This window comes from Balaenoptera acutorostrata, chromosome 4, assembly GCF_949987535.1.
Source record: "Balaenoptera acutorostrata chromosome 4, mBalAcu1.1, whole genome shotgun sequence".
NCBI classification, from domain to species: domain Eukaryota; kingdom Metazoa; phylum Chordata; class Mammalia; order Artiodactyla; family Balaenopteridae; genus Balaenoptera; species Balaenoptera acutorostrata.
In genome coordinates, this window is record NC_080067.1 from 81,018,877 (window position 1) to 81,043,850 (window position 24,974).

At 45.7% G+C, this 24,974-nt stretch overlaps 1 protein-coding gene across 1 annotated transcript in view; it reads right to left on the reverse strand.

Moving 5' to 3' along the window:
- KALRN (kalirin RhoGEF kinase) overlaps positions 1-24,974 on the reverse strand; it is a 605,233-nt gene that overhangs the window by 44,717 nt on the left and 535,542 nt on the right. Inside the window, exons 33-41 of the mRNA XM_057544931.1 lie at positions 23,186-23,281; positions 12,951-13,081; positions 8,406-8,472; positions 6,442-6,545; positions 6,191-6,260; positions 5,803-5,889; positions 4,870-4,962; positions 4,051-4,101; positions 3,103-3,180 (exon numbers count right to left, since the gene is read on the reverse strand). Coding sequence (XP_057400914.1) covers positions 3,103-3,180; positions 4,051-4,101; positions 4,870-4,962; positions 5,803-5,889; positions 6,191-6,260; positions 6,442-6,545; positions 8,406-8,472; positions 12,951-13,081; positions 23,186-23,281 — 777 coding nt within the window. The remainder of the gene's footprint in view (positions 1-3,102; positions 3,181-4,050; positions 4,102-4,869; positions 4,963-5,802; positions 5,890-6,190; positions 6,261-6,441; positions 6,546-8,405; positions 8,473-12,950; positions 13,082-23,185; positions 23,282-24,974) is intronic.

The following is a 24,974-nucleotide window of genomic DNA, read 5'->3' on the forward strand; positions in this document are numbered from 1 at the left end:
ACTGGGGTGAAGTAAGTGAAAGACAGGGAGATGACCACAATCCTCTAGGTCACAGAACCTCCCTCTGTGGGGACATGGACAACAGACCTGACAGTAAAAGCCTGGGGCTCTAGTAAGAGACTGAATCAGGGCCCACCCAGCCATCTAGGGCAGACTGTGGCCAACTTCCCATTCACACAGGGCCCTGGAGGGAAGGGAAAGAAAGCTGCGGAACCACTAAGAAGCAGCTCCAGGAAAACACCAGAAGGAAGGTAAAATTATTAGCTAAAATAATGTTTGGGGATTATGCTGGCCCTTCTTGTTTTTTATTAAAAGGAGAACAGAAAGTAGATGATGCTGGAGTTGGAAGCGGCCTTTCTGTCCTCGGAGCTCTGAGAGTTGTGCCTGCCTGGCCCTTGTGGCCAAGATCTGGGGTGCTAGTCATGAACCTAGAACCAACCTGGGGCCAAGGGAAGTGATGGAGGCCGGACCACAAAAAAAAAAATCAGACGAGTCAGGCTCCTCTCTTCTATTATTTCAGAATGGGGAAATTCTGAGGTCTTAGTCTCCTGCTACAGATCAGCAGGTACAGTTGAGATACTATCGACAGGTGCCTATATTTCAATGCCTCCAGTTGCCAGATCACTTGACACTCAGGGTAGGAGGTGGAGCCTATCTGGTTTGCCAATTCTAACCAGATTTTCAGAAACATCGTCACATCTTCAAAGGGAATATGGCCTAACCCAGCAAGTCTTCATGGATGCTCTTGCTTTTTCTACTGTTCTGCAACAAGAAGACACTGGCATCTGAGATAGTGGCCAGAGGGCCTCCTCTGAACTGTACTCTCAGGTGACAACTTTTGCCCTTTAGTGCAAATGTGGCCTATTCTCTGTATGTGATGCCTTGTTCCAAACATTACCTAACACACAGGCCATTTTCCTTTCATGTTCCTGAGAAACGCCTGCCCTCTGCTTGGATTGGGGTTCCTTACTGTCAAGGTCAGCAGCCAAACAGGCTTATCTCTACCCTGGTCCAAAGTTAATATTAAGCCAGTGACCAGCTCTAAAAGCTCTATTAATATTACAAAAGAGCCTGACCCATGAGTTAGAGCCCTGTCAATGCCAAAGGGAAAGCTAGAGGATTTAAAAGGGAGAGAATCTAAGGGAAGGGGCTAACTTCTCCCTGACCCAAAGCCACGGACTTCAGAAGGAATGGAAGTACGTTCATGGTCCTTGCCAATTAGCTGAAGGAATGCAAAGCATATTCTCTAGGGCTTGATGAAAAAAGGAGATGGTGGTGTTCGATTTAAAAGAGAAAATAATTCCACCCTCCTGTGTGTGGCCTTCCGTGGACACACGAACATGCACAACACAGTTCCTGTGAAGTCTGACTTGGGTCAGAAGGTACATCAGATGCTGTTCCTCCTGTCAGTGGTCAGTTCCTCCAGAGACCAAGAGAAAGTCAAGTCAGACTCCTGCTCAGAAAAAGACAGGGACACCAAGGATGAAGAGCAAAAGGAATTACTTTTGTTCAGAATAGGCTCAGATCTGGCATAATTCCAAGGGAACAGGTAAAACGTCATCTAGCATGACTAAAGAAACACTGTGTGAGAACTTGGGGTGAATTTCTGCTGCATGACCCTGCTTCTCGAAAGCCTCATGTCTACTGTGGAGAACAAGAACCTGTGAAAAAATGAACAGCAGAAAGGACCCTCCACATAGTTCCTGGTCACAACAAATCAATGGAAATCAGACAGGGACAGCAGGATGGGCGGCAAGGGCAAAAAGGACAGAAGAATTTGGCTCAAGACCATCATGAATCCAACTCGTTAACCCAAACCTGAATATAGCATTTCCTAACTTTACTTGTATACCAGTCTGCCTTATGTCTATTTTATTCTAGTTTAGCCAGAGAAAAAAAATGAATAATGAAATCTTGCAGGATTACTGGGAAACAGGATTAGAAGATCCACATCTTTCTCTAAGGGGCTCAACAACAACTAAGCACCAGTCAATAACTGCATCAGTTCCAGTTTTATCGTATTAATATTTAAAACAGATTATGTTTAGTTAGAAGTTTGGATATAAATTAATAACAGCCACTTATTAAGTTTAAACCAGGAAAGTCAATTTGCTCTTCTAAGGTTCACTGTTATGGGTTGAATTGAATCCCCTCTCCAATTTGGATGTTGAAGTCTTAACCCCCAGCACCTCAGAATGCGACCTTATCAAAAGACAGAGCCTTTACAAAGGGAATCAAGTTAAAGAGAGGTCATTACGGTGAGCCTTAATCAAACATGGTCGGTGTCTTTATAAAAAGGGGAAATTTGGACACAGAGATATGTACAGAAGGAAGACGATGTGAAGATACAGGAAGAATGCCATGTGAACATGAAGACGGCCATCTACAAGCCAAGGAGGGAGGCCTGGACAGACCCTTTCCTCACAGCACTCAGAAGGAACCACCCTTGCCTACACTTTGATCTCGGACTTCTAACTTCTGGAAATGTGAGATGATAACATTTCTGCTGTTTAAGCCACCCAGTCTGTGGTACTTTGTTATGGCAGCCCTAGCACACTAGCATATTCGTTGAAATCCAAACCCTGGGTACATCTAGCTGTTTCTCCCAAGACTTGATTCTTCTTGTCAAAGAACAGAAATGTGCACTGTGATGTTTTAGAGCTTTAAACATTCGTTTAACTAAAAAGCCAGCCACTATGTAGACCTGTTTACTAGAACCACCCTCTCCAAAAAAAAAGTGTTCCATTTTTCCTCTGGTTCTACTCCCATCACGTAGCCCTGCTCTCCCTCACATTCCCGGCATTTCTCAAGCAAGCAAGAAAAGGGAAGAGGTCACTGGCAGGTCCATAGCTATAAAGAATTTGGGGTCTTTCCAAGCCCCTTGCAATCCTGACTGCAGCTTGGTTGACTTCCTCTGACTGCCCTATCACTGGAGGTCCTAAATAGGTGCACCTTCCAGGCCTGTGATTCCAAGGGGCCCGGGCACAAGGGCAAACGCGGTGAGTGAGAGAGGCAGAGAACACGCGCACAGGACTTCAAAGGGAAGCCTGGGCTCCTGCTGCCCTGAAGGGAGAGGGCTAAGAAGCCTTCTTAAGGGCTCACCTCAAAGCCCTGCAGGCGCCCCAGATTCATCATGTCGTTGCAGCGTTTTGGAACAAGGCACATTAACTCCACTGCTTTCTGTGGGAAAGAACAACAGCAGTCAGGACGGGGAGCGGAACTCGGGTAGGGGGCTCGGCAGCTCCATGCTGGAAGCCAGGGGCCTCCTGGGGGCTCCTTGACCCTAGAAAAGGACACTGGTCCCTGCTGTCCACTTCAGAGGAGGGAGGGCTTTCCTGTTCTAAGTTGGGGGGTGTTGGTCATCCGTGCAGGGGCTCCACGTGAATCAGCGACCACACGCGGGGAGGATGCTACCCAGCCCATCCTTTTCCTCACCTTCCCACTTCTGTTTATCCATTTGCTTTCCTTCTTGCATTTTCTTTCTTCTCTTTGTTGCTCCCTGGCTGCCGAAGCAACAGCTTAGCCTCGCTTGTGAAATACTAGAGGTTTTAACCTAAAATAACCTGCCAGAATGGTCTGTAACCTCTCTGGCTTAAAATAATCCCCATGGTGACATTGTCTCTAAGGACTTCACTTAGGGAGTAATCCTCGGGGACGGGGGAGGGAGTGAAAATGGAGTAATTTATATGTCAGCCTCAAATAGTACCTGGATTCGTGGATAAAGCTGCACAATGAAACACCCAATCTCTGCAGGATGTTAGAGGGTTCAAACACCACCCTTTCCCACCACATGTCACTGGGAGCCACAAGGAGGACATGAGCGGGGCTAAGCTCTGGTCTGGCCCAGGACCGGATTCTCAAAAAACGTTCAATGTGCTCCTTAATACTTGCCACTTCACATCCTGCTGGGCAGCTGTTTGCAAGGGGCTCTTGCTGTCTGAGAGGAGCCAGCCTGGACTCTCCATTCCCCAGAGCCCATCTTTCCCCTTTAGGGGCAGACATCCAATACTGTCCCATAAGAGCCACCAGCATTACAAGCAGAAAACTCACCTCGATATCAGAACACTCCAAACCAGCCTTCTCGCTGTATCTCAGGAAGTCCTAGCAAGTGGGGGAAGCAGGGAGAGTGAAACCAGTTAGGAAAATAGAGCCCTATAAAAAACGTAGCATCGTAAAAACCAAGATGACACTCAGGAGACTTTCCTTCCTCACAGAGATGGCAATGCTTTGTAGTAGCTGAGATATGAAGCTGTGAGTCATGGTGGATGTAATCACACAGAGAAAAGCCCCAGAATATTCAAAGATTCAAAGCTATGGGAAAAGGGCGGGAGGGGTGAAGGGGAGAGAAAGTGTGTGAATAGGGACAAAAGGGGAATGATGACAAGAAGGAAAGGGACAAAGGACTGTCAAATCTCTCATTTGCTTCATATTTCTGTAAGACAAGTCAAACTAAATGATTTTAAAAAGTAAAAAAATGATCAAATTTTAGGTTTTACTCATCTAAGGTTCCTAGGGCTTTGCCTTTCCTTTTCTTTCTCTGTGTATCCTACTCTGATTTTATGCTCTTATTATTTTTTAGTTTTTAAAGGTACCAAGTCAGTCAGTGATGGCAACAAGGTAAGAAAGTGATTTGGAAAAAAGAAAATCAAATAACCACCAACCTTAAGGAAGGAACAACAGGCATGCAATTTATTCAGGGGCAAAGCTGACACAAATAACCAGCTGGTAAAAGGTAAAAACCCACACATGCCCCCAGCTAGTTCACAGGGCAAGTGTGGTGGAGACAGAACCTCGAGCTGACCTGCTCCCTAACTCAGAGCCTGATGAAGACCCTGTTCTGGCCCTGAGCGGGGCTCACAGCCCGCTTACCTTGAGGAGCAGCTGATATTTTGTTATTCTCTGAATGGGCTTGATAAGGAAGTCGCTAAGTGTCAGCCTTTGACTTATCTCCTGTTTCACCTCCTGGAACACAAGGGAGCTACATTAGGGGAAAAGGAACCAAAGGATTGGGGTGCTCTGGGTAGGGGTTCAAAGGCAAGGACGGCAGGTCTTGGTGTCTGCCAATAAAGGTTTAGAATCTTCAAACCACGCAATGGGTAGAATTGCCTACGCAATAGCTCATTTTGTTATTGACGACAAAGCACACCTCACCATCACCTTCTTACCTATCAAGCTCTGCCACACTCTGTGTCCTTACCCCAGTCCCAGGGACAAGCTAGCATGGGTGTTCTGCTCTCTCTCCCACACCACGGCCAAGTCAGAAATGAAGGGCTTCCCCTGGGACATCACAAGCCTACGGGCTGGGCCCTCAACTCAGATCTGCAAACACTCAGGCAAGGGCTCTTTCCAGGTGATGGTGTTGCCTCTCCTCCAGCAAAATAAACACCTCCAGGTTGGGGCAGAACAAACACTTTGAGGTGCTTGCCGGGCCTCAGGGAACGGGAGCAGAGGCTACGTACAAGGTGCTGTGAGCACCTCCGGGAGGAGGGTCCTCAGCAAGCAGCCTCCAGGGCCCGCTGAGGAAGGGCGTGGGCACAGTGGGCTCCGGGGTCACGGAAGGAGGACCGGAGCTTCTGCAGCGGTCTCTGCGTTACAGAGTCGTTCTGCCAGCGGGGGCTCTAAAAGCGGGGAGGAGCTGACGAGAACTTAGCCAAGAAGCTAACGGCTCTGTTGAGGCAGCCCTGCCTGTCCTGAGGGATGGACAGTGCCGTGAGGGGGCCACGCGTGGACGGATGACGGCTGGTGTTTGTGAATGGGGCGGTCCCGGCCTGATCGTGGTTCAGCCAAGCCCGAGCAGCTTACTTCAAAGTAGGCATCGTACTCAGCGACGATGTACTCGGAGCGCGGCTTATTCTGGCAGTACCACACGTAGATGTGCAGCTTCCGCTCCTGCAAAGGCAGAGGGAAAGGCGCTCAGGCAGCTGTGCCTTGCGCTGCATCATCTCAGAGTGCTAAGCTGGTCTACGGGCGGAGAGACAAAGGACAAAGATGTGGCCCATGCTCTGGGGACGCACCAAGGACAGAAGAGTAAACACAGGGGGCAAGAGCCCATCTTCCAAACTGCCAGAGAAAAAACCCCAACAGCTCAGAGAGGGATGAGAAGGGAGAGCAGAGGAGGGAAGGGACAGTAAAATACATGCAAATGAGCCTGGTGGCAGGGGGAGCGGAGGGGCCGCAGGGCAACACTCACATATTTAATAAAGAGCTGTGCCAGTCTGTCTTGCTCCTGGATACATTTTTCCAGTTCACCCAGGAAAACACTACAAAAGGATGGAGAGAAGAGAAGGAAGGCACATTCTTCAGAACTGTATCATTTCTCAATGGTGAGATGAATGACACAAGATTCTCCCCAAACCCCACCCCTAAGGTCAGACACAGGGGGAGGAGAGGAGAGTCCTGGATTCCAAGACCCCCTGATCCTCAGGGCAACGTAGCACTTACTCCTTATGCCAATCATAAATCTGGTGAATATTTCCAAACACGATTTTATCCTTTCCTCGCATGTCCTCAGGGACACCCTTTTCTTCTATTCTCTTCATGAAGCCCTGCGGGGCGGAGGCAATGGTGAGTAAAGCATTTTCACGAGGAGGCTTTCTGGGCCGAGACCCACCCTGCAGCCCCGTGGAAGCCGCCCCCCCTGCGTGTAAGGAGGAGGGCAAGGGCTTCCGTGGTTTCTCCGCACTCAACCAGGACTTCACCCTTGTGCAGAGGGACAGACAAAACTTCTGTGAAGTTCTTGGTCCCTTTCTTTGTCTCCAGCCCCCGTAAGAAAGCAGGACAAAGAAGAAATAGTTGCCTGTTCTTCTCCCATCTCCCAATCCAATTAATTACATCTTTAAAGGCTTAAAACTAGATGTGTTTGACCTAGAAATAAGTCTTAATATGTGAATACTTTAGATTCTGTAAAGTGCTATCATATATAATCTTATCTCAGTTTTAAAATCAGGTTCTGAGGTTGTACCAGCATTTATCCCCATCGAAAGATGAGAAAGCCAGTGCATGGGGAATTATGTGATTTGTCTAAGTCACACCACTGATGTCTGACTTCCCTGGACCTCAGTCTGCAGATTCCCAAGCCTTCCACTTCCAGGCTAGACTGCTTATGGAGGCTGCTACACCCCTAGCTGCCCCCATCCCACCTTGGAAAAGAGGATAACTTCCCACAAGTTAGAATTCAAGTCTTCTATATGCCAGGCTAGTCTGTGTATCCAAGGTTCAGGACAGGTAAATACGAACCCCTAAATCAGCAGACTGCATAGGATGGGGGCTTACAGACCCAATGTAAGGAACCAGCAGGTGATTCAGATATCAGGCATTCACTTTTTAGACTTCACATCCTGTCGTTTAAGATGATTAACAGCAGGGCTCTAAGGCATCTAAATTATCCATTTACTTTCTTAGACTTTTTCCTCCAAGTGTCTAAATCCCCCTAAAGTAAACTCCTATGGAGAGAGCTGTTTTATTTACTATCAAGTTGACTTTTAACTGTGGACCTGCCAATCTTGCCTTATTGGTGGTTTTTTCTTTGTCCTCTTGGTAGCAAACTAGGGAAACATAGAAGCCCCAAGGTTTCACTAAGAGTGACCTGCTTGACTTGCTTAGTGCCCACGGTGGCTCATAACTGAAGAATATATGTCTGCATATTCTTATATTTATGGTTAGAGAGATATATATATATTTATAACTAGCATATATATTGGTTAGACACCAATGAAAAGCTCTGGAGACAATAACTTGGTCACCTAAAACAAGGTGAACTGGATTCAGGTCTAACTAAGAGGCTGCAACATTTGGGGCCCTACCCTCCTCTAAATCTCTCATAATATTTCAAGGGGAAAAGAAAAAAACTTACCTACATATTCTATTTGATCTACTACCATTTTTAGTTTCATCTCTACAAATACCCAGGGAGAGTAAAATACATACTGTCAAGTTAAATCACCTTGGGGCCGGGATTTCCCTGGTGGCACAGTGGTTAAGAATCTGCCTGCCAATGCAGGGGACACAGGTTCGAGCCCTGGTCTGGGAAGATCCCACATGCCGCGGAGAAACTAAGCCCATGTGCCACAACTACTGAGCCTGTGCTCTGGAGCCCACAAGCCACAACTACTGAGCCCACAAGCCACAACTACTGAAGCCCGCACGCCTAGAGCCCGTGCTCTGCAACAAGAGAAGACACCACAATGAGAAGCCTGCGCACCGCAACGAAGAGCAGCCCCCGCTCACTGCAACTAGAGAAAGCCCGTGCGCAGCAACGAAGACCCAATGCAGCCAAAAAGTAAATAAAAATAAATAAACAAACAAATAAATAAAACAAAACCAAAAAAAAACACCGCAGGGCCCAGGTAGGGTCCAATATGCCACTGGTTGGGTGACCACAGACCCGCCCTGGGCCATGTACTCACCTCTACCACAATCCCCAGATCCTTGACATAGTCTTTCTCTGTCTGTACCAGTTCATTCAGGACAAACCTGAGCAGGAGATTAAGAACAGTGAGGGTTCCTCTTCACTGTGAAGCAAGAAATCTTCACACTGAAGGTCACAGGAAAGTTACTTCGGCGTCTCTATGACAAGACCACCCAAACCCACGCTGGGCACCCTGGGGGAGGTGCTGGCTGATGCCCTCTGGATGAGAGGCCCCCGCTGCTGAGGAGCTGAGGGCACCGGGGCTGAGAAGGCTTTCCCAGATGGCAGCGACAGCCAGAAGAACAACGCTCACAGCCCAGCATCTGTCTTCCTCTTCCTTATGCTTCCTCCTCCCTCACCTATAACTGAATAGTTGTACAGACACAAGGCAGAAGGAGTAACAGTCACTTGGGCGAAACTGAGTTATGAGAGCTTCAAAGCCAAGGGATCAGCATGAGGCTTTTCCTCCTTCGTGTCAGCTCTGTTCTTTGCTTAACAAGAAGAGAAAGACATTTGTCTGATAAGCAACCTTTGGGCCTCAGAGACACTGTCATCAAGTGAAGTGTTTGAGATATAGAAGCTACAGTTATTCAGATAGGCGTCCGTGGTAACTGGCCTGCAAAAATCCCCCGTCAAGGCCAGAAAGATTCCCTAATCACCCCTTTCAATGCGGCCACGTCCCCATCCCCACCAGATGTGTGATTTAATCACTACGAGGACATTTACTTTCTTGGTTTCTTTCTTGTAATGATTTCTTCCTCTTAGAACATTTGCTTTTGTGCCAGTTGCTTCATCTGGCTTTTCTCAAGCTTATGAGAAGGTAAGTACTATAAGCCCTAGTGTATGTGGATGGAAATACTGAGGCAGTATCGCCCAAGATGACAACGTGAGAAGCAGAGCTGGGATTGGAACCCAGTTGTACAAGAGTCCAAAGACTCTGCTCTTTCACTGTCGCCCGCTGCCTGGTTAAACTACTCAGACTGGCTCTCTGGAGTCCCTGAGGTGTCAAACCCAAACACTTCTTTCTCCCTGTCCAGACAGTAAAGAGCTGGACATAAAACACGTATGGCTGTGCACAGGGGCAGGGTAGGTGTACGCAGCTGAATGGAGTCTGATTTGTATTATCTAAGTTGGCAAGAGTTTAGCCCGGAGCCTCACAACTGCATTTTTGACCCGAGTGGCAGAAGGGATCAAGTTCTAGGATGTCAAAGAGGGGCCCCAGCCCAAGGGTAGTAGCCGTTCTGAACCCAGGAAGCAATTCTTCTGAAATTCTTGTCCATACAGCACAGAGAAGCCACCGAATCCCCGGGCCTAGAGCCTCAGGGCAATGGGTTAACACAGGCTTCTTTATCAGCACGCCCAACACTTCCAACCAGCTCCCTCTCTCTGATACACACAGTTATGTGTTTCAGGCCACAGGAAGGAACCGGCAAGGCCAAATAAAAGCATTTAAATGTATCTTTAGCATGGTCTGAGTTACCACTTGGAAGAAAGTGGTAGAAGAAAAACCACAGGAAAGTTAGAGTGGGAATTTGGGGCTAGAAGGGCCTTCTGGAGATGAAGTCCAGCTCTCTGCCTCTGGGTGGTATTTCTATGCTAAGCTACCTGCTGACATTGAAGGGTGTCCTGGGATTTCCAGCCTCTAGGGAAGAGAATTAGACAAGGTGCTGCCAGTGGACCTAGCATCTCCTCCCTTGAAGAGCTGATGAAAAACACTTGGAGAGATAATGACACATTAAAAGACATTCTGAAAAGGTACATAAAAGATTTATGCTACAGGCATCTCAAGGCAGTACACAATCAATTGCCAAATAAACTGAACTGACAATAAAGCAATTTTTTTCATATTCAGTTCTTATGAGTAAAGGTTATTTACAAAGTAAATGTTATTCTTTGGTCCAACTAAACTTCTTCCAGCTACAGGTCAGACCTACTTCTGACCTCTGTCCTTCACAATGGTAGGGAATGGCTGGTCTTCCACAGAAAATCTCTTACAGCCTTTGCACTGGCTGTTGCCTGTGTCGAGAATACTTTTCCTCCATGGCTAAAGGCTAGTTCCTTACCTCCTTCTGGTCTTTGTGCAGACCACTTTGGTCAGAACCATTTAAAGCCGCAACATGGCCTCATCCGTACTCCCGATCTCCCTTACTATTTTTTCCTTTTTTTCCAGCTTCTAACATACTACATGATTTATTTTAAATTTTGTTTATTGTATGATTTCTCCCATTAGAATGTAAACATGTCATGAGAGCATGGACTTTTCTTTTGTTGTTATTGTTTGTTTTATTCACTGCTGTATGCCAAGCACTTGGTACGTAACAGGTGCTCAACAAATATTTGTTGAATAAATGAGTGGCTAAAACTTGAAGACAATTAAGTCCATTCTTGGCTTTTTTCTTCTCCTGGACAAATAACTGTCTGTTTACATCTTCTCTCCATGGAGCTCTCATTAAACCTTTTGAGGGCTTACTGGGTTGAGTCTCAGTTCTCTATCCCTTCCCAGCCTCCAGCTTCACATGGTGTTTACAATTAAACACCTTCATATCCTCTCTTTCATCGTGACCATAAAGTATAGCAGAATAAGGGCAATATACAGTAAAAGGAATGACTCATTCTAACACCTGGATTTTTGGGACACTGCAGGATGTGGAAATATGTGGAGGAGGGTGAGAGAGTGAGAAGAGGGGGAAGAAATGAGTGAATTGGGTGAAAGAGGCAACAAACCTTTGGCTGTTGGAGCAAAATTAGACAATATCATGTCTGGAAGCAAGACAATGACTTAAATGACTGTTCATAGGCCCTTTTACAAGAGTAGAGATAAGCTTTGCCAAGGAACACCTGTCACCTTAAAGGTTACCTCCCTAATGTAAGCTTTCACCTTCCTGGTATAAGTTTTGCTTTGGCTTGACAAGACTGGAACATCAACTCCAATCCTGCCTCATCTATGTAAAAAGTGAAAAGCTAAGGAGAAGCAGCTTTGTACAAGTCCTAAGAAATTTCCCTTTGGGGATGGTATTTCTTTACCTCTATTCTATTCTTGGGGTTCCCCTGAGCACCCATAAAGTTCAGGGGGTAAATATGGAACCAGAGCGCTTACAAGACACTTGCTCATTTCCATTAGGAGGTGACAGCCCTGCTCTGGGGCCAGGCCCTAGCTATGATGTTTCCTTGGTAACAGTCATAAATGGTCACTTTGTCTATCTGCAGGCAACAGAAGGACCTGGCCTCCTTTATTTTTGCTAATCTTCTTGTCTATGACCAGGCTAAAGGAGTGACGAGTTCAAGGCAGAAGGGTAGGCTAATTAGCAACAGGGCGGGACCTTTTCCGCCTGCCTATCCCATTCTCACTGTGCTTACCATCTCTCACACATCAAGTTATGTGCAAGACTCATCAGCAGCTCTTCGTGCAACACAGAATGAAACCCTAAACAACAAAACTGAAGTTTTGGAGGGATTGCGGTTTTGCAGTAATGGTGTTGCTATCTTCTTGATCAAATTAAGTAACCGAAGATTGACTTAACATCACTGTAGATAACTCAAACCTTGCAAAACATATGGGTTCTTGTGAATGGACTGCAATGTGAATTGTATTTACCCCTAACCATTCGAAAAGTAAAGAGGTTCTCTTGGAACTCAGCCCACAGTGAAATAAGTCAGACAGAGAAAGACAAATACTGTATGATATCACTTATATATGGAATCTAAAAAATAAAACAAACTAGTGAATATAACAAAAAGGAAACAGACTCACAGATATAGAGAACAAACTAGTGGTTACCAGTGGGGAGAGGGAAGGGGGAGGGGCAAGATAGTAGTAGGGGATTAAGAAGTACAAACTATTATGTGTAAAATAAATAAGCAAGGATATATTGTATAACACAGGGAAATATAGCCAATATTTTATAATAACTATAAATGAAGTATAACGTTTAAAGTTTGTGAATCACTATGTTGTACACCTGCAACTTATGTAATATTGCACATCAACGGTATCTCAATTTTTAAAAATTGGGCTAAAAAAACCCCCCAAAAAACAAATATTACTATATAAAAAATTTTTTTTTAAATAAATAAAACCGCTGGAGAAGGGGTGGAGCTAGAACCCAGTCTGGTAGCCCAACAGCTCCCTTTTCCTATACGTTACTTTCCTACATCAGGGGAAACGTTTCCTCAGATGAAACTCCATCAGACTTTCTAACACGGAGTCTTTGATACGGGGCCACAGTAATGGTCCCATAGTTCCCTGACCTTTGTTGTTCTCTTTTTTATCAGCATGCTTTAAATTTCTAACAGACTTGGTTACAACCACACTGTCAGTAACAGCCCCTATCTTACAGAAAATATTTCAGCTGAAAATCCTTAAAGTCAGTGCCAAACAGCTCGTTGTTGATCAATGTCACACTGTATAGACCTTTACTTAGAATGAATGGTGTCAAAGGAAACACAGTGTGGGGAATCCTTAATTCTCCCCAAACTTCACAGGACCCCGTCCCTTGTCCATTGCACACACGTGCACCAGGCTGGAGTCTGGGGAAGCACTTACATCCTGCCTCTCAGGGCCTTGGCTTTCTGTTCTTCTTCCAGGTTTCTAGGAGGTGTGGGTGGGGTCATGCCCTCATTCAGGCAGCCTGTGGGGTCTTTCAAGCTCCCCCGGTACGAGCCTCCTTCCAGACTCTGAAAAGAGAAGAATGAATAGCCTCAGAGAAGTGTACATGGGAAAGTGGTCTGGAAGTCCTCGTGTCCCCCCAGCCCAGCCACAGCCAACTTGGTGGATCAGTAACCAAGGCTGTCCTCACCGAACTTCAGGGAAGCACCAGGAGGCCAGAGACTCCCATCTTCCTGCAGCAGGGAGCCCAGAGTCGCCACCTTCCCAGGCAATTAGGATGTGCTTGGTGTCAGGGGCCGCCAATTTCCCAGACATAATGAACACCGTCAAAGTGACTGATCTCTGGGTAAGAGCTCCAGACGTAAAGCTAATCATCGCAATTCTACACCAAACAAGCAGTGAGGAAAGAAAATCCTCACTCGTAGGACCATCAAATGTGAATTGACAAGGGGAGGGCAGTGATAGGAGAATTTCTTCAGTTAAATCATGTCTGTTAAATCAGCTACGATTTTCTTTGAAGAGACCAATGAGATGTAGACAAGAAGAGGTAAACAGACTTAGCCTTTTCTAAAAACATCTTTGCTAAGGTTATTTACCAAGGGCTTTCTTTCATTTATTAATCCCTTTCATCTTAATTAAGGTGCTGCAGGACGAAGAAACAAGTTAAAGGGGCACTTCCCTGGTGGCGCAGTGGTTAAGAATCCGCCTGCCAATGCAGGGGACATGGGTTTGAGCCCTGGTCTGGGAAGATGCCACATGCTGCGGAGCAGCTAAGCCCGTGCGCCACAACTACTGAGCCTGCGCTCTAGAGCCTGTGAGCCACAACTAGTGAGCCTGCACGCCACAACTACTGAAGCCCGCACGCTCTAGGGCCTGTGCTTCACAACAAGAGAAGCCACCGTAATGAGAAGCCTGCCCACCGCAATGAAGAGTAGCCCCGGCTCGCCACAGCTAGAGAAAGCCCGCGTGCAGTAACAAAGACCCAACGTAGCCAAAAATAAATAAATAAAATAAATAAATTTAAAAAAAAAAAAGAAAGAAAAGAAACAAGTTAAAGGGATTAATATGTTACTCTCGAAAGAGCTAAGGGTAAAGGATTCTAATCCTAGACCTGCCAGTTCCTGGATGATTTTAAGTGAGACAGATAAAATTGTTCCATGATTCAGTTTTTCTCAATTTTCAAGCTGGGTCTCTCCTTTCTACAGATTTTTAAGGAAAAGTCAGAGACAATAGGTGTACAACCCCTTGAAAAATTTAAAATGCTCTACAGTGGTGGGTTTCCCCCACTGCCCCCATGGATGGAAGTATTAACAATAAGGATGCTAAAAAATGGGGTCAATCTTAACATTTTTTTTTTTTTTTAAAGATTTTCTTTTTAATTTATTTATTTATTTATTTTTGTCTGTATTGGGTCTTCGGTTCGTGCGAGGGCTTTCTCCAGTTGCGGCAAGCGGGGGCCACTCTTCATCGCGGTGCGGGGACCGCTCTTCATCGCGGTGCGCGGGCCTTTCTCCATCGCGGCCCCTCCCGTTGCGGGGCACAGGCTCCAGACGCGCAGGCTCAGCAATTGTGGCTCACGGGCCCAGCTGCTCCGTGGCATGTGGGATCTTCCCAGACCAGGGCTCGAACCCGTGTCCCCTGCATTAGCAGGCAGATTCTCAACCACTGCGCCACCAGGGAAGCCCCAATCTTAACATTTTTATAAGCACTGTAGAAGAAAGAGCACGCAGCTTAGCATTTCATTATGCAAACTGGCAGAAACCATGTGGATAAACAGTAAGACTGGAGACCAAGGTCAAGGTGGGCAAATGGAAAACAAATACGGGAGAGGAATCCAAACTATCCACACGAAACGACTGTCTACTACAGCCACTGTTGTAGGAAAAGGAAAGGCTTTACTTTAGCAGTCTTTGAAAACATCAGCCCTAAGGTTAAAGTCACAAAGATCAAGAAGTGCCCCCAAAGGTAGTAGGAACAAAAGGCTTCAGCATGGTCTTAAACAACCCACGCTTGGAGTATCTGTCATAAACTAACTTAGCTGCTGTATTTCAACACAGGCTGAATAGAGGTAGGAAAAGTCCAGGTAAACAAAACAAAAAGTGAATGAGGTGACCAATGGGCCATTATATGAGAACAGGTGGGGATTATTAGAATTGGAGGCTGAAAAACTTAAAGCTGAGATGTCAACCTTCTTTTCCCCCACTCCATCCCCAAATCAACGGCCTGTGCCAAGGGCCAAACAGGAATTTGTTACCAACACTAGAACCCAGCATTAAGAGGACAGGGTCTTCAAGCTCGAGAGAGAGAATTTCTTTTAACTTGACATGAAGGTATCTCACAGAACAAGTAATCAACCATGGAAGCTGTCATCCAGAGAAGCAGCCTAGGCTAAAAATATAGAAAGGTCAAGAAGAGTTTAGCTAAATTTATAGATTCAGGATCTGCAACCAGTTATTAAGGAAATGAGTGTTTGGTGCTGAGGTTTGACAAGCCACCGGACAGACAGGCTTTCCAACGACATGTGACATGTCCCCTGGTGCCATCACCAGAGACAGGCTCCCCAGGCAGATGGACCCAGCTGGGGACTGATCCAATTACATGCCTTTTACTTCCCCTCCCACTGTCCCCACTGTCCTGTTCTAGTCTTTGTTCTGTAGCTTGTTGGCTGGCAGGGTGCTGGCTGCAAGGCGTGGGAAACAGGCTTACATCTCTGCTACAAGGCCCTTCCGTGGACCATCCATCTTGGCGTGGTCCACTCTCAACTCTTCTACAGAATGGAGGACATCTGAGGAGTCCAAAGTGTCACACAGGGAGATATGTTCCATCTCCTCTTGCCCGACCTGTTATATGAGCAAAGAAGCCCAAGTTATCTCTGGGGAAGGACTCTCTGGGATGGAGTTGAGGAAGGCAGAGGCAGTGAGAGAGGAAGAAGAGGGAAATATAGGGTTTGGCTAAGCTGTTATGTTAGCTGTCTCAAATAATGGCATTGGCTATAAATACTTATAATAATTCAAGAGTGATTCCTTCTGAGGACCTGGCTACCTGTGCTAGAGTTGGGATACGAGGTCCCAGCCAAGGGCAACTATGGGTGACCTGCAATTGTCTGTGCTGCTCCCTGGGGGACATGGGCAGTGATGGCTGGTTGATGAGTGGTGGGCTGTGCTGCCCAGGGAGGACTTCTGCCTTGTCTGGTGCTCAGGGCCACAGCAGTCTCAGCAGACAAAGGAAAAGGTGTGCAAAGGGGGAAGCAACAAATGTTGCAAATGGGTGCTCCTAGAGCTGATGCCATGTCAGGGAACAGAAATGCAAAAAGGATTCAAAAAAGAAGATGAAGTGTGGAGGAAGGCTACTGCCGCAATAAAAATGAACACACTTCCTGTCAGCTCGATCTTGGACCACATACCCATAAAATGCCCTTCCTCTGGGCTCCTATAAGCACCCTTTACACACCCCCTGAACAGCATTTATTACACAGTGTTATGACTGATTTGTTTGTACTTAAGCAAATATTTACTGCGCTTCTACCATGTGCTGAATACTTACAAAGTGCTGGAGAAATGAAGATGGATAAGACATGGTTCCCTGCCCACCAAAATCTAAGCTACAATGGGTGTTCTTCTAGGTAGGAGGGGTACTATGGGGAGGATGGAAAAAAGGAGCAGGCAGCTCTATGATGGGACAGGGAGGGAAGGGAAAGGCTTAATGCAAGAGGCAATGCTTGAACTGAGTACTGAGAAATGGGAAGGATTTCACTGGATACACCAATGGAAGGATGATCCAGGCAGGAGGAGCACTGTAGCTAAAGGATCAAGTTGAGAAACTACACAGGGCAGCCCGGGAAGCTGAAGGCCACCTGGTATAGGTAGGATACAGAATGTGAAGTAGGGGGAGAGGGGGGATTAGCAAGTAACTGTGTGTTATGTGAGTTGGGGGGAGTGGGTACTAGGGAAAGAAGAAGTAGGGAGTGAAATAGATGACGCTGGAGAAGGATGCAGAGATCAGATCATCAGAAGCCTTGTGTGTAGCATATAATCTGCAAAAAACCCAAATCATTATGCTGAACACCTGAAACTAACACAAGATTGTAAATCAACTATATTTCAATTAAAAAAAAAAAAAAGAAGTAGAGACTTTACCTTCTAAGACCAATGATGGGAGAATTTTAAGCAGGAAAGTAACATGATTGGATTTAAGTTTTAGAAAGATCAGTCTTAATGCTCCTAAGAGCTTTTCATGACCTGGGAAAATGTATCTGATATGACAGTAAAGGAAAACAGGACTTAAGTTTTATATACTCTATGATTAACTACCTTATTTTAAAAATATCTAAATTTCAACACTGACTATGTCTAGATGATGATATTATGAGATACAATTTGTGTTTAAATTCTTGTCATTTTTCCAATTTTTCTTAAACGAGCATATAATGCTTTTATTACAGAAAAGAACTATTAAAAGTTTTTTTAAAAAGGAAAAACGAAAGAAAAGCAAGATCCCTCCAGCAGTCATGTGAAGAGACGTCAGGCTGAAATCAGGGAGGAAATGTTGCAACAGTCCAGGCAGGAGAGGATTTTAGAGCATCAACCCTTGACTGTGAGCTCCATTAAGGAAGGTTCTGTGCTGGCAGGACTGGCACATAGTAGGACTCCAAGAATTTATTGAATGAAACTCAAAGAGTTTTATATGAAACTTTTATATGAAACCTCTCGGTCAAAGCTCATCTGATAAAACAACAGTCAGGGTGCTGATCCAGCACCACCTACCACAACCAACCCCTTAGCTGTCCCACCCTTTTATACGAATTAGTATAAAATCTCTTGACAAAAAGTATTAGATCTTAGTCATTCCCAGGTAACTTGGGGGTAAGGGTAGGGAAGACATTTTATAGTAGAAAAACTGAAATCTGGATTTTCCAGGCAAATGACATTACAGGTTTGTGACTTTGGGTTAAAATTTTTTGTTGGATATCTAAACTATTCCATTTTAACAAGCTCAGGAATCTTTTCCACAGAGGGATGCCAGAGGAACTCAGTTCCTGAAAGCATACATCTACATATTGGATATGATGGGGGGGGGGTCATTATTTCCTCCCGTCTGGGCAATGAACTTCTGTTAACTCTACTTTACCTTTGACAGAGCAAGCTGATTCATCTAAAGGAGAACAAAACACACACACAAATGCAGCCTTGCCCTAGCCATGTTCTGCGGCCCACAGGCTGACCTAGGGAGGTGAATGCTATCAAAGTAGGAGAACCAGAGGGCAGGAAGTCTTGCTGAAGCAGGTAGGACTAATTCTCAGGATGCCAGGCCAGCAGGTAGACTGAACAAGAGCTCAGTCCTGGCCAGTCCCTTCCCTAAAGATTTTCAGGATTTTCAGCCAAGGGTCTGCGAGTGCCATCCTGAGCCTAGTAAACTACTGTGATGTACCACCGGAGGACCGGAGCTCAGGGAGGAGGCTTTCTTTTCAGAGGCCTAAACATTCATCTCAGGCGGGTGATGGAATCCTGGGCTGTTTAGAAACACACTAGATTCCCATACGTCCAGGAATCTCTTGCTTCTCAAACTTGAGGAATAAAGCCAAATTACATAGATTGCTAAGCTATTATCCTGCAACATTCACCCAACCACGGATCTATTGACTGACAAATACTGTGTCCCTGTGTTAAGGGTGTGACTACAGAAGATAAAGTATGACTGGTTCCCTTTCCCTGTTCTTCCCAATGCAAACGAGCTAAGAGCTAACACTTGTGGTATGCTCACTTATCAGTTTACAAAGTGCATTCACACCTTACTCAGTCTTCAACATAACTCTCGAGATAAGATTCAGGTGGACAGAATCATCGTTGATAAGTGAGATAAAAGAGAGCCCCAAGTAGATGAAGTAACTTGCCCAGGGCTACACAATAAGTAGCAGAGGCAGGACTAACATCTAGGTCTTCTGATTCCTTATACACTCAGCACCACCGCCGCCAGTCCCCATGTCTAGGAAAAACTTTACTAAAAATCACACGGGAAAAGCAGGGGGAGCCTTAGTCCTGGCTTAGAGTTAAAGACAATACCTTAATACAAAACCCAGAAAAAGGGCTTCCCTGGTGGCGCAGTGGTTGAGAATCTGCCTGCCGATGCAGGGGACACGGGTTCGAGCCCTGGTCTCGGAAGATCCCACATGCCGCAGAGCAACTAGGCCCGTGAGCCACAACTACTGAGCCTGCGCGTCTGGAGCCTGTGCTCCGCAACAAGAGAGGCCGTGATAGTGAGAGGCCCACGCACCGCGATGAAGAGTGGCCCCCGCTTGCCGCAACTAGAGAAAAGCCTTCGCACAGAAACAAAGACCCAACACAGCCAAAAATAAATAAATAAATAATTTTTTAAAAACCCAGAAAAAGTATTTGAGCTCTCTTTGGGGGGAGGTGGGTGGGCATGCTCTCTTGGCAAACAAAAGCACTGATTAAAGACCAAGGCTGGCAGGTGAGACCTCAGAAGTATCCATTAATGCCCAGAGGGACTTGCCAAAGGAGTTTCCGGGGGTCTTCGGGGTTTTATCTGCACTGCAGGTGAGTGGGGAACCGCTGTCCTGGTTGCCTTAACAGCAGCTTTCCAGCAGGAGAGATCACAAGTGCTGGAGGCCACAGCCTTGGCACAGTCATAACCACGTGACCATACAGCACCAAGGGCAGCTTTGGGACTCAGGGACACAAGGGATCTTATGGCTTTTGGGTGGAGCCGGGGGGCCAAATGATTTATTTTTTCTTTCTTTTATTTTTGCTGACAAAGCAAGAGACTTTATTGGAAAGGTGCACCCAGGCAGAGAGCAGCAGGGTAAGGGAACCCAGGAGAACTGCTCTGCCACGTGACTTGAAGTCTCAGGTTTTATGGTAATGGGATTAGTTTTCGGGTTGTCTCTGGCCAATCATTTTGACTCAGGGTCCTTCCTGGAAATGATTTCTAACTACAGCATTTAGTGCCATCTCTTGAGCAACCAAAATAGAAATCAGAAAGAATCTAAGCCCTAGATATAAAAGTCCAAGTATGCCAGATGCTCCTGTAACATTTCCAGATTCTGTAAATTGGGAAGGACCTTATTAGCTCTTCTTATACTGAACTAATTTCCACCCACAGGTTCTGCCCTCTGGAGCAACCAAGAGTGAGACCAGCCCTTCTTTTCCACAGCAGTGCTCAATTATTAGAAGACAGCTCTCGTGTGTCTTCTCTCTCCTAACTTCTTCTCCCCATTCTTAACCCCAGTTTCTGCAACTCTCCATCAAATTACATGGACCACATGGTATTGGTTTCCTCCTCCAGGGAGGGCCCTTCCACTGAGTTCAAGAGCATTTTAGAACGCCAAGTTCAGAACCCAATACATGACTCCACACAACTCATGACAGGCATGGTCTGAAGAGCTTTGAGTACAATGGGGCTATTACACCCCTGGATCTGTACGTTGTACTTTCATTAATCCAGCCTGTGACCACACTGGCTATTCGGGCAGCTGGAACACTCTTGTACTTACAGTCAAATAAAAACTCCAGAACTTTTACAGGCTCTAGATCTTATCCTCTTCTAAGCTAGAGAGCTCATGAGAAATAGGCATACCAGTCTCGGAGGTGAAGACGTAACTCCGTATTCTCAAACACGGCTGAGGAAACAACCAACTACTGGTGCTCCGTCACTACCCCACAGTGGGTACGTATTGAGATGGGAAGACAGAGAAAGTAGAGGAAAGGAGAAAGGATCGAATTTTGGTTAGAAGATTATGAGAAATCAGACTACTGCTCTTGCATTCCTTTCCGTGACATACGCTTGGTTTTTTTATGTTTGGCCAAAGAAATCTCTACAATTCTGGGTTCACTGCAGGTCCTCAAGAAGTAGCTAGTGGTGGAAGAAAAAGTTAAAGCCCTTATTATGGTAAAACCACCACCGAAAGGCCATTCATCCAATAGCCATTTGTAAAGAGCCTGTTACAGGGCCGTTCAGCTCCAGCATTATCCTACACTCCCTCTACTCTGGGACATTGGCTCTAATGGGACTTCTCAACACCTGTACTCACATGTTTAACACCTGACCCATGGATCACACAAACTAGAGGCCCACTGAGGTGCCCAACAGTAGCAGTAAGTGAGTAGTAGCAGGAGGAAAATGGTAATCCAAAATATGAAAAATATAGACTTTTAGAAACAAGTGTTTACTGATGTAAACACTTCCCTGGGCTGGCCAGGGAAGCTCTTGTGGAGACATGAGGTCTGAGTGGGACCTTGAGGGGCTGTTATACTTTAGACAAGCAAAACTAAGAAGGAGAACATTCCAGAGAATTGGGGTGGTATGAACAGAAACTTGGGGGGAGGAAAACCAAATGCACGTTTGGGGACAGTGAAGAAAACAATTTAGTTGGAGCTGAGTTCATCGCCTGGAATAATACATGGATGTTGGGAAGGTAAGTTGGAGAATAGGCTGCAGAACATTAGACTACTAGGTAAGTGTGGACTTTATGGGCTGGGGATTTCCAAACTTTGATTATATACTTGAATTAGTAAACACAATTTTGGTCATCCACTCCCCAAACATGTAATTTACTTATAAATTATATTTCTGTACTCCTGTATTACCCTTATGTACATAATAAAACATACACAAAACCATTTTAAAATGATGAGTTAAAGAGATTCTAATATTTTGTTCCAGCACCTCAAAAAACCATCTTGGGTACTTCGAGTCTCCCCCACATTGGAGACCATCGTCGTGTAGGCAAGAGGGAGACAGGAAGCCCTCACCGAGGAGGGAGCCAATCATGGGAGCCTGAGGCCGGGAGGCAGATGGTGGGGAGAAGGATTAAGCAATGGCTACTCTGGGCATGAGGTCAGGGCCCATGCTCAGGTGGTGAAAGAGAAAATGCAAAAAAAAGGGATGATTTTTTAAGGAAAAACAATTTTAATGGTTATTTGCAGAATGAAGAGGGTGTACGGGTCAGTGTGGAGAAGGATGGAGAGGTAGTGAGGAGTGGTCAGGGAGATAGGCTTCGAGAAGTCAATGCAGCACCCATGAGAGCACTCAACTCCCTGCCGTGGGACAGGAAAAGATGGCAGGAAAAGGCATGACCTTCAGGAGTTTGACACTAGCACTAATAATACCAGCTAACTTTTTTTTTTTTTAATTAGTAAGAAACATTAGAAAGAAAAGAAGAAGGTCATATGTGTGAAATTTCATTGGTCCTCTATAAGTTAGGATATTTGAAAAGAGAGTTACTGTAATCAAAATTATGATCAGGCAGCTTTCCCTAGAGAGTATCCATCATTTTCAAGTGAAGGGTTTAAACGGCGCTGATGGACAGGACTGCCCAACAGAAGTCTGGCAGAAGCACAGACATTTATCCTAACGAGAGCTGCAGGAAAAACCAGATGAGTGACATGGATGAGAGCAAAGGAAAGGAAAATGCTTCAAATTGTCATCCTGTAGTGATACACTCAAATGTAAAAATATGGGAGGGGAGGAACAGCCCTATTCAAATGAGCTAGCCAAAAAGGAGCTCTTTCACCAGCATGATGCCAAAACCCTAAACGAGCTCAGACTCATAACCCTTCCCTCCAATGGTCTGATTTGTCCAGGAGACAGTCACAAGCTAGACCAGTTTTCACTGACGTACGTTCAGGATGGGGATATGCACCATCTCCCTTAATTTCTTGTGATGAGGTGTCCACACACTTTTGCCCATTGCCCTTTATCATCAGCAACCTCCTTTTGCAAGACTTTGCAAGCTAGAAGACTATCTGAGGTCCCCGAATAAAATTACCGAGTGCTTTCAAAGATCCAATCCATGTTCTGTGTCTTGGCAGCAAAGTCAGCTTCAGGGCTAACCGGACACGCATCAGCCACTGCCCAGAGGCCACTGTCCCGTAGGCCAGTGGACCAGGCTTATAAGGAGGCTATTTTGTCTTGGATACTTTTCACCTTTCATCAATGTCACAATCCCAAAAGAACCTGTTAATTGCCCATGCTCATTCCCAAACAAAGCCAAAAAGGACTTTGGGGTGTAGCTTTTTAGAAGCCATCACTAGCTGGAAACAATCCTACAGGAGGAATGAGGACAGGTGCAAAGGAGAACATGGCAGATAGAGGTCAGGCCTGGGGAGCCGCATGGAGGTGAAACACGCAGAACTGCCTCCAGGATCCGCACTTACCAGCTTGCTTTTGACCAACTGTTCTATTGCACTGACAAGGTCTGCAGCAGTAGGTACTTCGGTGGAAGCCTGCCGGGCTGCTAGCAAAGAGGAGGACTGCAAGACATTGAGCAGCAAAGGAAAAGCAGATTAGCGAGGAATGAGGAACGGCAATTAGGAAGCAACACAGCAAGTCCACAGCTTAAGGCAGGCAAGGGAGGCAAAGCTCTCTGTTTAGAGGGAAGAGATGACAGAGGGAGATGGGGGTAGTGTGGGCGTGGGGCAGCGAAGCAGGGGTGGGACGAAGCTCTTTTTAGTCAGAGGAGCTAAAGGAGCTGAGGGGAGGGGTCACTGAGTTCCCAGGAGGCCAACAGGGAAGGGCTGCAGCCACTGACAGCAAGGGGGGAGGGGGCAGACAGGATTCTGGCCACTACAGGGCTGCCCACTGCTGTTCCAGGAAATGAGGGGGTCAATAAACTGAGCCTCGAGTGTGTCCAAAGAAGAGAAACTGTCCTTACTTGACTTAGATGTAGATCTTCAATATAGATTGTCACCATGTGTCAAGCAGAAATGCTAGGAGCAGGGCACTTGGAGACCAGAAACCGCCGCCCCATTCACACACTCGCACACACACACACACTCACACACTCACACACACACTCCTCCACAAACACTGCTGCTTCTGGTAAGGCCCCCGAACTGCAGCACTAGGGACATAACAAAGGGCTTCAACAGGGCTTGTGCGGCTCATGCTGGAGCAACCAGGCACTACCCTGTTCACAGTGAACGGAGGCTCAAGCCCAGGGCCTTCCTCCTTCCCTCACACCAGCAAGAAGGACTGGTCCACGGCACTGTTTGGTCAACGGTTTGGGCATTCCTGCTCATGGAGGGGCAGTGTTTTGGTTTTTTTCTTCCTACTCCTACTTGAGAAGAAATTGGAAGAGAAACAGTTGACCCTGTGTAAGCTTTAACCCACCCCGGGTTTCAAAGCAGAGGACAATGGAGTACCCAGGGCCCAGGACGCATGGGCACAGTGACCGTGGGAGTAGAACGTTGGACATCCTGGCCAGGCTCTGGCTTCAAGTCTGTCCCTTAAGTTATGGGGAAGAATTTCTAAAAGGAAGCTTCTTGTTGTCTAATCTAAGACTTACTTTAGGTAAGTCTTTGCTTCTGAAATGGGCTAAAAAAAATCAAATGAATGTAATTAAGAGAAAGCAACACTCTTTTCCTCTCCTGGGGAAAGCAGGAAAAGAACTTAAATCTCTTTGGAAATCCAAATTATCTACTTTTTGATCTAGTAATTCTACCTCTGGGAACTTATTCCAAGGACAGAAGTCAAAAGAACAAATGCTGTATGTACCAAGTGATCTGTAGCAGTATTACCCAGAGTAGCAAAAATTGGAAACAATCCAGGATATCCCCAAACAGGCTGGTCAAGCAAATTACGATACATCACATAAGTGAAATACTCCTCAGTTATTAAAATTATAGTTATGAAGGTAAAATTAATAAGATTTTAGGAAATATTAAACATTATTAATATTTAATTTATACATATTAAAAATATAAAACAATGAACACATCATATGCCTATTGTAATTATAAAAATAAAATATACATGCATATGAACAAATAGAAGGAAACAGAATTAAAGTAATTGCACAACACTAGAATGGGTGAACTTTTAGAAATTCCTTTTACACCTTTGTAAAAATTATTTTAATGAATCCCAACTCCATTTGCTAGAAATTCTGAAGCTCATCCCACTCCCAAATATTCCAGAAAAACACATGTTCAGAAACCAAACAGC